The sequence below is a fragment of the Zootoca vivipara genome, chromosome 6 (genome assembly GCF_965207765.1).
Source record: "Zootoca vivipara chromosome 6, rZooViv2.hap1.1, whole genome shotgun sequence".
Taxonomy (NCBI): Eukaryota; Metazoa; Chordata; class Lepidosauria; order Squamata; family Lacertidae; genus Zootoca; species Zootoca vivipara.
The window spans coordinates 5386638-5399918 of record NC_142589.1 but is presented as its reverse complement, the minus strand read 5'-3'; the positions used below and the strand labels follow the sequence as shown (position 1 = coordinate 5399918).

The 13281-nt window shown below is 42.9% G+C and overlaps 1 protein-coding gene across 4 annotated transcripts in view; it reads right to left on the bottom strand.

Annotated features, from left to right (window-relative positions):
- The window catches only part of SLC23A2 (solute carrier family 23 member 2), a 78574-nt gene that overhangs the window by 9028 nt on the left and 56265 nt on the right, over positions 1-13281 (bottom strand). For all 4 annotated transcript variants that reach the window (XM_060276384.2, XM_035117372.3, XM_035117374.3 and 1 more), the window contains 4 exons: positions 9427-9547; positions 6386-6542; positions 5213-5360; positions 2621-2726 (listed from right to left, as the gene is read on the bottom strand). In XM_060276384.2, the coding sequence (XP_060132367.1) occupies positions 2621-2726; positions 5213-5360; positions 6386-6542; positions 9427-9547 (532 nt within the window). The remainder of the gene's footprint in view (positions 1-2620; positions 2727-5212; positions 5361-6385; positions 6543-9426; positions 9548-13281) is intronic.

Below are 13281 nucleotides of genomic sequence, written 5' to 3'. Positions count from 1 at the left end.
CAGAGAATTAAAAGCCTCTGTTATTAGAAGGATATCCTAACAAAACCTCACCATCTCCTGCTTGTTTGGTGAAAACTGCCTGACCTTGGCTTTTTCCTTGCTCCACAACCCCAGCAACTCTAAAACTTTTTATTTTTATTTTTTGAACACTCTAGGCCGATTCCCTATGGCCACAGTCATCATGTGATCACTTGACATGATGATACTACAGGTCAGCCATCACAGACAGTGTTATGTTATCATGTGTTCCCAGTATTCATCAGTGGAAGCAAACTGATAAAGCCACTTGATACATTCCACATCAGCTGAATGTGAGACCTGGCAATACAGATTCGTGCTTTGGGGCATTTTAGTTCAAAAATATTATTTTTGTAGAGTTACATAACACACAGCCATTTCCATTACTTGGGGCTACACTCTTTGAAGAGCACAACTGAACAAAGCGATGCTTTGCACGAAACAAAGCTTCTCAGGAGAAGCACAAATCAATTCCTTGCGAAGTTTTTGCGCTGACAGTTTAACACACAAGCAGCAGAGTCCATGTGACAATCAACATTCACTTGAGTTGAGTCATGCTCTGTGTGGGGGCAAAGGCCTCTTCCACTACAGTTTCCCATTGCTTTATTTACTGCTATCTGTACAATGAAAAAGATTACGAACAAAGGCAAGCTGCACTGGCAGAACATACCTCTCTGAAAACATTTCCCATGCTATTTTCCTTAAACAGCATTTATTTCTACTAAAGGTAAAGGGGCCCCTGACCATCAGGTCCAGTCGTGTCCGACTCTGGGGTTGTGGTGCTCATCTCGCTCTATAGGCCGAGGGAGCCGGCGTTTGTCCGCAGACAGCTTCTGGGTCATGTGGCCTGCATGACAAAGCTGCTTCTGGCGAACCAGAGCAGCGCACGGAAACGCCGTTTACCTTCCCGCCGGAGCAGTCCCTATTTATCTACTTGCACTTTGATGTGCTTTCGAACTGCTAGGTGGGCAGGAGCAGGGACCGAGCAACGGGAGCTCACCCCGTCACAGGGATTCGAACCGCCGACCTTCTGATCAGCAAGCCCTAGACTCTGTGGTTTAACCCACAGCGCCACCAGACATTTTGCCCTAAGGGGATGTATAAAGTGGCAGCACCTACACTTTGGAATTCCCTGCCTATTGATATCAAGCAGGTGCCTTCACTGTATTCTTTTCTGTGCCTGCTAAAAACGCTGTTGTTTAGGGAAGCCCAGATGCTCAGAAAGTTGATGTGAATTCTCATCAGTTTTAGTATTTTAACTTTTTGTATGTTTTAACTGTAAACCACTTTAAGGGTGGGTTTATTTTTTAACAATCAAGCAGTGTATGCATTTTATGAAGTAAACATGTAATACATAAAGTGCCTTTATAACATTTGCTTGTACCATGTTCAGAAATGATTTGATCCATGACTGGAAATTACGAGATCAGGGTAAAACAGATGTGACAGGTCTCTAGGTAACTGCAGACCGCCAATATTAGGCTATGGAAATGGGGCCAACCCATTACTGCACTTCCATGTACTGTACTGTACAGTATTTTTGTAAGAAACCTCCCCCTCCCCACCTAAAACAATTGCATCCAGTAGATGGCGATGTTCATATTCAGACTTTCACAAGCAAATCACTGAAGATTTAAAAGAAGAAGATTTAAGGGCCAAGAGCTACACATGACTCTAGAAATCTTGTGTCTTTAAGCACCTGTCTGTCCCCATCATGTATAAAACATGGTGGATGGAAATACAACTTACAGCACAAGATGTGGGGGGGGAGGGGGGGATGCTGAAACCACCACCTCCATTCCCTGCAAACCATTCCTCAAGGATATTAAACTGTATGCATATACACAGCTCATTTATTTCATTTATAAAAAGTATTTCTGTACCACCTACTATGGTGAGTTTCAAGGCAATGTCTAACAAGACTATTAAAACAATGACGTCTTCATACAAATCAAACTAAAGTGCAGTTGATACATATAATTTAACAATCTTACTGGAACTAAACATCAGAAACTATTTAGATTACATTTGTCGAATTTATGTATTGCTTCACACACAAAAAGAGTGTGATTTGTAATATACAAAAATTCAATATACAATAAAAATACAATTTTAACAAGTGTTGCAATATCATCAGTGTTGGCACTTGTTAGATCCCAAAGGGGTTTCACATGTGACTTTTATAGCATTTTAACTCACCACACCCCAGCATTCCACTAAATTAAGTGGGAACAACCATCCCATTTTATATCTGCAAATGATAATGGAGAGTTGAGTCCAGCTTTTTCATGCAGTGACACGTGAAACATCACATGTTCACTGATCTTTAAGTACTCTGACTGCAAGTACAAGGGGTAACTAACCAACACTAAAAGGATCTTAAGTATGCAAGCCGGAGACTAATCACACCCCAAGCGTTCATCAAGACTTACAAAAAAGAGGGTGCATTTTTAAATAATAACAACAACCCAGCAATCAGACTGTGTTTTCTATGTACAACTTTAACTTAACTCTTGAGCAAGTCCCTCTCTGTCTTCACTAAGCATGTGCAGGGGAAGCTCCCACCATGATAAATCTCAAGCTTATTTGAACAGATATGTACCTTCGTAATCCCCAAGACTCCGATGTTGGGGCTAGAGGAAGTAGATCCATTCCCAGTGCCAAACACTCCATCTAATACACAGGAAAGGCCTTCTATGAAAATGCCCCTACAATTGGAAGAAAAAGGTTGAGATTACGCTATATAATCTCAGGACATTCTATACAAGATCTCAAAGTGGCTGTAATATTACAAAAGAATTTCAGAAATAGACTGGAAAGAGAAGTTGCTGAATTACAACTTATTACCAAACTTAAAACCATGGAGAGACCGGGTCTGAATAGAGACACTGGATTCTTATCTCATTATACATGATAAAGCCATCTCATCCCTTGCTTTTTCCTGTAAGACCAGCTACAGTCGTTAAAGAGTTGCCAACTGGTTTACCACACCTATCAGCCAATCACCCATTCCCACCACCCTTCTGAGTAATATCCCTCCCCACCCTCTCACTATATATAAGGGTCTGGTGACTTCTGTTTCAGTGTATCTGAAGAAGTGTGCATGCACACGAAAGCTCATACCAATAACAAACTTAGTTGCTCTTTAAGGTGTTACTGGAAGGAATTTTTAATTTTGTTTCGGCTATATAGCATGTTAGAAAAGCATGAAAACCAGTCGAGGCCAGGCAAACACAAGTAGTTATTTTCTGACTCTCAAGCAGGACCGGCCCATAGCTGCCAAGTCCGGGTCGTAAAGATCCGGGATCGGCAGCGCGCGCAGGACCGGAAGTTGCGTGACGCAACTTCCGGTGGCGCTTTGCCCTTCTATGGGCACTAGAAAATGGCGCCACCGGCGCCGGAAGTCGCTTCCGCGCATGACCTAAAATGCGTAAAAGCGACTTCCGGCGCCGCCATTTTCTGATGCCCATAGAAGGGCAAGCGCCACCGGAAGTCGCGTCACGCAACTTCCGGTCATGCGCGGAAGCGACTTCCGGTGCCGGCACCGCCATTTTCTGGTGCCCATAGAAGGGCAAAGCGGCACCAGAAAAATGGCCGCCGGGCAGATGCCAATTAAAGGGAAAATACCGGGATTTTCCACCAAACGGGAGACCGCTGGGAAACGGTGAGAAAAAAGGGGTTTTCCCGGCGGATACGGGATACTTGGCAGCTATGGACCGGCCATTGTAGTTAAGGGCTGGGTATTTGACAGTTAAATACGTCATCAACTGGTCAAGTATTCTTATGCATTTGTAACATAGAATACAGTGGAACCTCATAAGCTGAACACCTTTGAACTCGAACGTTTCGGCTCCCGAACAATCAAAACCTAGAAGTGATTGTTCTGGTTTTCAAATGATTTTCAGATGCCGAACATCTGGTGTGGCTTCCGAATAGCTGCAGGATGCTCCTGCAGCCAATCAAAAGCTGTGCTTTGGAAGTTGAGCGTTTTGGAAGTCGAACGGACGTCCGTAACGGATTCTGTTCGACTTCCAAGCTACAACTGTACTACAAATAAAACAAAGAGTTCCCCCCCACACACACACACCTCATACAAGCAAAAAGAAAAAGCCACACCATCTCTGGCCTGCAGTAGAAAGATCCAAGAAAACTCAAGCCCATTAGAGACACCCTCTTCATGACCTTTTCATCTCTGCCCCTTCTGCAGTTCTCGTCAACTCTCACTTTCTGGATTCCTCGTGTCATTTCCAGCTGCCTAACATGTTTTAAGGAAACTCACACTAACTTTTGTCTTTACATATGAAGCTTCTGCTATTGTCTTTCACTCCTGCATAGGGGTCACGAATTGATGTCAAGCTTCTCAGTATGATTCTTTTTCATTATAGCATCTACTGAATGGCCTGTTTTTATGTATGCATTATTATATTATATATTATTGTTCTGTATGAATTTGTCACTGCACTGATGTTGTATTTTTTTACATATTGTTGCATATTATTTTTGTTATGCAATTGTTATCAGGATTGTTGATCTTTGCTATGCAATGTGCTCCCGCTGCTATTGCGCAGTGCTTTGAGCATATTTTTTATGGAAAGGCACCATATCAAAAAAAAATGTTGATTCTATATTTTAAAAGTATTTAGATACCCTGAACTTTACAGTCATGGTGGGGAGAGGGAAAGAGGTAGTCAACTGGCTGGTCAGCTCACCACCCTGCCAATTCAAATATTTTGAAGCCAAGCCAAACTGGATGTTTGGCAGGGCAATGCAGTACCAGAATCAGGTGGAACATGACTGAGAAGGATGCAGCCAAGTAATTTTCTCTCTGTGGCTGCTCAGTGCAAACATGACCATAGAACCGTTTCTTGATTAATCAACACTTTCTGACTTGTGGATGAATGTGTAATTGTCCCGAGTGAAAATAGCTTAGAAGTAAGGCAATGTGATATGAAATCTGCCTGTGGGATTTGACCGATTAAGGTAGTTTGATCATCAACATCACTAATGGATGCTGCAATATCGAGTTATGGGCACACACATGCAAACTCATCCTCATATATGCTACAGTTCTGAATTGTTTGGTCCCACAAGTCTATAATATTGCAAAACATGAAATAAGTTAGGACTTTGAATCCAGGGAAATGGGGCACCGCAAAGGGTGAGAAGGAAGCAAAGTATTTTCCAGGAGGCTCACCTGTTTATTGCATGGATTGGTGGTGGAGGAGCACAAGATAACCTCGCGCAGGCATAATAATCGCCAATTGATTCAATGATGCTCGCAACCACGGCACTGAGCATTCCTATCACACCTGCAGCTGATATTGTAGGTAATCCCCACTGAACTGTGAAGGAAAAAAACCCATAATCTTTCTTACTGTATTTAAAGCAAAGTGACTTTTAAGGGATAAAATGTTCTCTCGGCTCATAGGATGGCCAATTTCTGGGTTTTAGGGGTGGGCAATAGCATTTCTTCTCAAAACAGTAGTCATGCCACACAAACTGACACTTCATATGTAGACAGCCAGCATAATAAATCGGTACCATCTACTCAGGAAGGCTTCCGACACGCATTTACATAGAATCAGAATTTGGACGGGACCCCATGGGTCATGTGGTCCAACTCCCTGAAATGCAGGAATCTCAACACACAGCCCAATTTGAAACCATATTATGCCGTGCTTAGCTTTTGCAATGTGCTAGCAGTTTTATTAGCATCACATACAGATAGATTGACCTGCACATCACATTCTAAAAATCCAAAAATGAGAATAAAAATTATGTGGAATATTTATCTAATGCAACCTGTCTATTTTCCTCATGAGTGGAAGCATGGGCAAACTTTACCAGAGGCCATTGGACCAGATTGCCTTGAGAACTGCATCTGCCAGTTGCCCACTCTTATCTTAGATTATATATATTGTTCTTTTTTAAAAAATAAAACACTAAAGCTGAATCTGTCTTCAGAACTGACCTACCAAACACGGTGTAGCCAAAGAGAAAGGGGTTTATTTAGCTGACATAGCAGCAAGAGAACCATCAGCCACAGTTAAACCAGAGGCATGAAACTGCCTTGGACTACAGGCCCAGCTATGTCAGCATTGTCTCTAGTCTCACTGGCAGCAGATCGCCAAGGCAGAGATCTTTCACAGCCTTGCTCCCTTTTCACTGGAAATATTGGATGGCTGAACCACAGACCTGGCAGCAACTTGAGAGCCGAATCACAAACTCGTTTCTGCAAACACATGCCAGTGAGCAGGTAACTCCTTCTGTACTCATGCAAGGTGCAGAAAGAAAGTCTGGAGTAACTGTATCAAAGAACAAAGCTTTGTGGGAAACTCTCCCTTAAGTGCTTGCTAAATACACTTACATGGATAAGGAACCTTGAACCATGGAGCTACCAAAAGCACTCCTTGCCTAGCATCTGTGCGTGCATAGAATCCGTACTTTGTACTATCAGGTGGAAACACATCTGTCACCGTGAAGATGAAGCACAGCAACCAGGATACCAGAATGGCTAGAATGATCTGCAGTGGGAACAGAAAGGGGCTTAAAGCACACCAGCAAGGAAACAGTAATTGCCCACAGAGGATCTCCTTACCAACTCTGCATAATACTATTCAAACTGGTGGTTGGGGAGTTGTTGCATCAAGGATTTTGTGAACACATTCCCTTTACAATTTTTAAAAGACCCTTCAGGTTCAAAATGGATCCTTCCATACAATTTCCCCAAACTGGGAATATCTCCAAATAAGCACTTAAAGGAGCACCATTAATCCTTTTAAGATAAAACTAAGCATTGTGCACGCTGATAAACTCACAACAATTTACAAAAATAAAACCAGTGGATCCCAGAGGGCTAACTGAAGAATAAATAAATTGATTTGGGGTGGGGTGGGGGGTGCTGTAGCACACTCTGTAGAGCTCTCTAGGAACTGGATTTAGCATTATCTGAAACTGCAGCCAAACTCCCAAGCAGGGTGTCAAGGTGATGACCACCCCCTGTTCATTCTCAGCATCTGATTATCAGAGATACACTGCTGATGGACATGGAGGCTCTGTTCAGCTAAACTGCCATCAACAGACCCGATAGCTAAATCTGCTTAATTCTTTTAAAAACCATTTAAGTGGGTAACTTGAAGTGAAACGGCCAATAAGTTTTACTGACTGAGCCTGAATTTCCATGCTTTGGAGAGTGAATGGTTTTGTTACCACTCTCTCCACATCCTTCACTGCAGTCCTCTGACTAAAGAGCCTGAATTCCCTTCACTTGAGGCTCAGGTGGCTTGGGTGGCCTGGAGTGCCTTCCATCAGCTTTGCTTAGAGGCCCATCTGGACAAGGATAGCCTAGCGCCTGCTGTCTATGCTCTGGTAACCTCTAGGTGAGATTACTGCAAGACATTATACCAGGGGCTGCCTCTGAAGATGGTTGAGAAACTTCAGCTGGTGCAGAATTCAGTGTCCAGGTTGCTCACTGGGGCAAGATTGTTCCAGCACATAACGTCAATCTGGCCTAACTCCCCTGGCAGCCAATTAGTTTCCAGGCCTAACGCAAAGTGCTGATGTTGACCTATAAACAGCTCAGGACAGCAATACCAAGGACCACTTCTCTCCATATGAACTAAACCAGACCCTGTGATCATCATCTGGGGCCCTTCTTTGTGTGCCTCCTCTGTGCAAGGTCTAGAGGGTGGCAACATGAGAATGGGCCTTTTCTGCGGTGGCTCACCATTTATTTATTTATTTATTTATTTATTTATTTATTTATTTATTTATTGTTTCCTTGGTTTACGAAGATATGTGCAACATAACATTTTTACAAATCAATTTTATTTGTTGAGACATTGGGAAGAAAAGGGGAAAAGAGGTAGATGGGGGAGGGGGTGGGGTCGGGTGATGATGTTTCTATTTTGTTTAATATATGTGGGGTATTTTGTCAGCGTCACTTGTGTAGGTTCTCTGCTGTTCACTTGTGTTCCTTTGGTGGTGAGAGATATTGGGGTTGGCCTAGGACAGGGGTCAGCAAACTTTTTCAGCAGGGGGCCGATCCACTGTCCCTCAGACCTTTTGGGGGGCCGGACTATATTTTGGAAAAAAATATGAACGAATTCCTATGTCCCACAAATAACCCAGAGATGCATTTTAAATAAAAGGACACATTATACTCATGTAAAAACATGCTCATTCCCGGACTGTTCGCAGGCTGGATTTAGATGGCGATTGGGCCACATCCGACCCCCAGGCCTTAGTCTGGGGACCCCTGGCCTAGGATATGGTTGTTCATTTGTGGTTGGCTGTAGTGGTCTTTGTTTTGTGTGTGAGTGGGGTGGGTGGGTGTTTTGGATCAGGTTAGCCATACTGATTTGTATGCTGTGGAATGCTCTCCCCGGGAAGGCCCATTTGGTGTCTTCATTACACACCTGCAGGCACTAGGCAAAAACATTCCTCTTCTCCCAGGCCTTTCACTAATTAAAGAATTTATGGTCTTTTAAATAGCTACTTGAAGATGCTGGGAGTGGTCATGAGGAGCTTTGGGGCAAGGTGCCATCAACATGCCAATGAAATTTAGCTCTTTTTCTCCATAAGACCAGAATCAGGAGAGGCTCCATAGGCCCTGAACCAGTTCCTGGCTGCAGTGATGGGATAGATGAGGGAAACTAAACTGAGCTTGAAACCCAGCAAGCCGGGACACTGTGGGTGATTGTCTCCCATTTATGAGAAATCAGCCAATTGCCTGCCCTGGGTGGGGTTGCCCTTCTGACATTGAAGGTTTGGTTATTGCAATGTGCTCTATATGAGGGGGTTTTTTTTAGCTTGGTCCAGAAACTGCAGTTAGCAACCACGGTGCTGTATTTAATGCTTACAGGAGTGGGATTCTGTCAGCATCTAACACCCGTACTCAGGGTTCTACACTGGCTGCCAATTGGTTACTAGCCCAAGTTCAAGATGTTACTATTGGAATATAAAGCCATTATCCTATTGGGACCAGTTTACTTGAAGGATCACTCTACCACAAATGTACCCACTCAGCCACTTTTACAAGTGCCACATAATGTTCCAATCTTTTAGCGTCACAGTCCCGACACTCTGGAACTTCCTTTTTATTCCTGCCCTGTTTATGCAAGTCTACTGAGACATAAAAGGCTGGTGTGTACTTCAAACTGCAGATTTAGTTTACAATGGATATTTTTATCTGTTGGTTTTCTTCTTTTTGCTTTTTAAAAATTAGATTTTACTGTTGACTTTTACTGACATTTTAAATGCAAACTTTATATACTTTTTGTAACCTGCTTGGAGATTTTATGCACAGTTAAGCAGTATACAAATTTTGTAAAATAAATAAAATTACACTAAAATAAACACCAGTAGACAGAACAATAAAACACAGTGAAAGCTGAAGAGAGAACTTACAGGAAACATCTTAAAAAGCTGTAACCGGTATGCAGTCCATCCTTTTTTTGATTTATAGATGGGTAATGGGAGCTTGACATTTCGGGCATACTGAGAAAACAATAGCACTAGGAAAATAGTCCTAGAGAAGGGAGAGGAAGCAGAAAAGTTAATAAATCAATTAACTCTTCGTAGTTTTTCTAGCAGTTTCTGCTGTGCTTACAATAACAGAGATGGAAGGGATGCAAGGATCATCTAGTCCAGGCATCCCCAAACTTCGGCCCTCCAGATGTTTTGGACTACAATTCCCATCTACCCTGATCACTGGTCCTGTTAGCTAGGGATCATGGGAGTTGTAGGCCAAAACATCTGGAGGGCCGCAGTTTGGGGATGCCTGATCTAGTCCAACTCCCTGCAATGAAGAATTGCAACTAAAAGTAGTAGTAGTAGTAGTAGTAGTAGTAGTAGTAGTAGTAGTAGTAGTAGTAATATTTTATTTGTATCCTGCCCTCCCCGGCATCAGAGAGGCTAACATCATAAAAACAACACAATAAGCATAAAAACAGACATCAATTAATTAAAATCCATTAATTCAGACAAGTTAAAATCCGGGCAGGTGGCAATTATCAGGGTGGAATTGAGAGTGGTTAATAATTGCCAGGGCCAACTGTTTCCACTGATCATACAAGGACCTGTGAGCAGGTTGGGAGGGCCTTCTTCAGGCTTGTTTTATACAAAGGAAAGTAAGTCAAACTGCATCCTGCCCAAAGGCCTGGCGGAATAGCTCCGTCTTGCAGGCCCTGCAGAAAGATGTCAAATCCCACAGGGCCCTGGTCTCTTGTAGGAGAGCGTTCCACCAGGCCAGGGCCACGGCCGAAAAGGCCCTGGCTCTAGTCGAGGCCACTCTAATTTCCCTGGGGCCTGGGATCTTCAAGGTGTTGTTGTTAGCAGACCGTAAGGTCCTCCATGGGGCACACCAGAAGAGGCGGTCCCGTAGGTACGAGGGTCCTAGGCCGCATAGGGCCACTTGGGTCCTACTCTCTGGAGCAGGAGAAAAGTAAATGGGTCCACCTTCCTTGTGATATCACTTTAGATTTTTGAAATTGATAACACCTCTCAGATTTATTGTTGTATATTTAGAACTACAGAAAAACTGCATTTTTAAAGTACAGTAACTACTGCAGAAATATAATTGTATCATGGCAAAAGTTTTTAGTCAGAGAAAGTAAGGAATTAGCCTTTTAAAATGAAAAAGTTATTTAATGTTGCCATTTCTTTCTTTCTTTTTTAATGTGCTTTACAAGCATAAGCTTAATTTAATTTGTTCCGCTCACAAGCTTTAAGAACTGAAATCCCACAGTTCTGCAAAACTTATGCCCACTAGAACGGATGAAGTTTTGTCTGGGAGAGAAGCAAAATTACTATTGTGGGAGACCGGCTTAGGCTTTAGCATGTTTTGAAGTCTTGGCGAAATCCACATTTTAGAAGACCAACAACAACAACAACCCTGCCCAGTGCTAAGAAAGAAATCTAATCTTTGGTGTCATCAAAGTTAAGGGCATGCAAAGTGTCAAAAGGGTAGTTGGGAGATGGATGTTTTTTGCTTTTAAGGTTAGGCAGCCAGGTTCTCTTTTTAAGGTCAGGGTCAAGATCTTCACTGTGTGGGGACCTGGAATTTCCCCCTTATTTTTATATTAGGTATTTATATATTGCTTAATGGGGGGATGGGAGGGGCTAGATTGATATCTCATATTCTGTGCTTGTTTCTATAATGTGTTTTAAGCTGCATTAACACTGCCTGTAAGCTGCCTTGAGCTCAAGAAAGGCTCAATAAATCAGTTAAATAAATGTATTGCTCAGAGGCCATGCTTCCTCACTTGGCTGCCACAGGATGTGAAACAATGGCCAAAGCAAGCAAACTTAAGGTCTAAATTATTAGCCTCTGAAATAAGCAGGCTTCCGATTACATAACCAAATCCTCAGAATGCACCTATCAACAGAATGTGTGTGCCATTATACATGTTCAGACTTTCTATGCTGGAAGAAGGCTGTCTTTATGTTAAGTGCCAAACACAGCTTCAAGAAATGCTAATCCACTGAGAACAAAGCTACAAATTCCTGAACAAACTTCCCTGAAATTCTAGGAGGGCAGGTTACATCCCCGTATATAAAAGAGTGAGGCCGAAATCACCTTTCACTCAAAAGGAAACAAAGACTTTTGTTCTTTTCCTTCCAGGCACAAAGATCTGAACTCTGCAGTGGCATCATTTGATACCATGACTTTCAGTTAAGCATGAATGAGTTAAAAAAACAAAGCTTTCTTGTGCTGTTTTTTTAAACGTGAAAGCCGTAATGGTAGTTTTAAAATATGGCTTCTTTATGGAACAGCATTTGATCTAGTGCTGTCAAATTATTTATACAAAATTGCTGGGGTGGTTTTTTTGGGGGGGGGTTGCGTTTGTGTGAAGATGGTTCACCAACATCCTAAGACCAGCTTCTGCTCTTTCATACACTTTTTTACCTGTTCAAAACTATTCCCGCAATCTGCTGCTGATTCTGTGAATTAAAAAAAAACCCACACAACTTGAAATGACTTATTATGTGGTCCTAGCCATCAGAATCATGCAAGGAAATGTACTGAAACTGCAGGTCCATTTTGCCACTGATGATTATGGCAAACAGTACCCTCATACTGTCCTCACACTGAGAGGCGGGGGCTGGGATTCCTGTTGCCAGAGCAACCGGGCTGCACCCCCTCATGCATCATCCCAATCCACACCTGCTATTAAGTGGGTCAGAGTCAGACTGCAGAGACAGGGTGAATTCAGGGCTGTCTCGCTTCCTATAACGACATCCTTGATTTAAGACAGGCATAGGCAAACTCGGCCCTCCAGATGTTTTGGGACTACAACTCCCATCATCCCTAGCTAACAGGACCAGTGGTCGGGGATGATGGGAACTGTAGTTTCAAAACATCTGGAGGGCCGAGTTTGCCTATGCCTGATTTAAGAGGTCGGTCTGTGCCCCAAGAGTCAATAATCCATTTAACTTGAACCTGGCCCTTGAGCCAAGGCTTTAAAGGTAGGGCTGCTTTGGGTTGCTGAAAATCTTCCCCGCAGCCCAGTCCCTGGTGATTGATGTCCCGATTTGGTTGCTAAAAACAAACATTGAAATTCCAACAGTTTTGCATGTTTTTAAACTTGATTGTAGGTTGCCTAGAGACTGCCTAGTGGTCAGGTGATAACACACATACACAAAAACATTATCAACAATTCTGGCAATATTTGAGTGATCAACTTGGAATGAAGACAGTCTTCCTAATAGTCACATGTATTCTGATTTCTTGGAATTTAGTGGTAGTATTTTAGACATGGCCACCGAACCTAGAACTTACAGGAGGGGTATAATATGCATGAAGATTGCAAGAGGACTTAGGAATGACGTTCTACTTCTGAACATATGAATATGCCACAGTTCACCAGGCTTCCTAATCATTTTTTCTGTAATAGTAGTGGGATGCTGCTGAATTGGAAATGTACTGGGATCCAATGTAGATCTGGTCTTGAAAGATCTACATTGGCTCCCAGTATGTTTCCGAGCACAATTCCAAGTGTTGGTGCTGACCTTTAAAGCCTAAATGGATTTGGCCCTGTATACCTGAAGAAGTGTCTCCACCTCATCGTTCCCTGAGATCCAGTTCCGAGGGCCTTCTGGCGGTTACCTCATTGCGAGAAGTGAGGTTACAGAAAACGAGGCAGAGGGCCTTCTTGGTAGTTGTGGCCACCTTGGCCAAGCTTCATGCATGAGTGAGGATTCGAACCCTGGTCTCCCAGTTCCCAGTCTGACACTACTACATTGTTAGCTGCTTTAGGCATC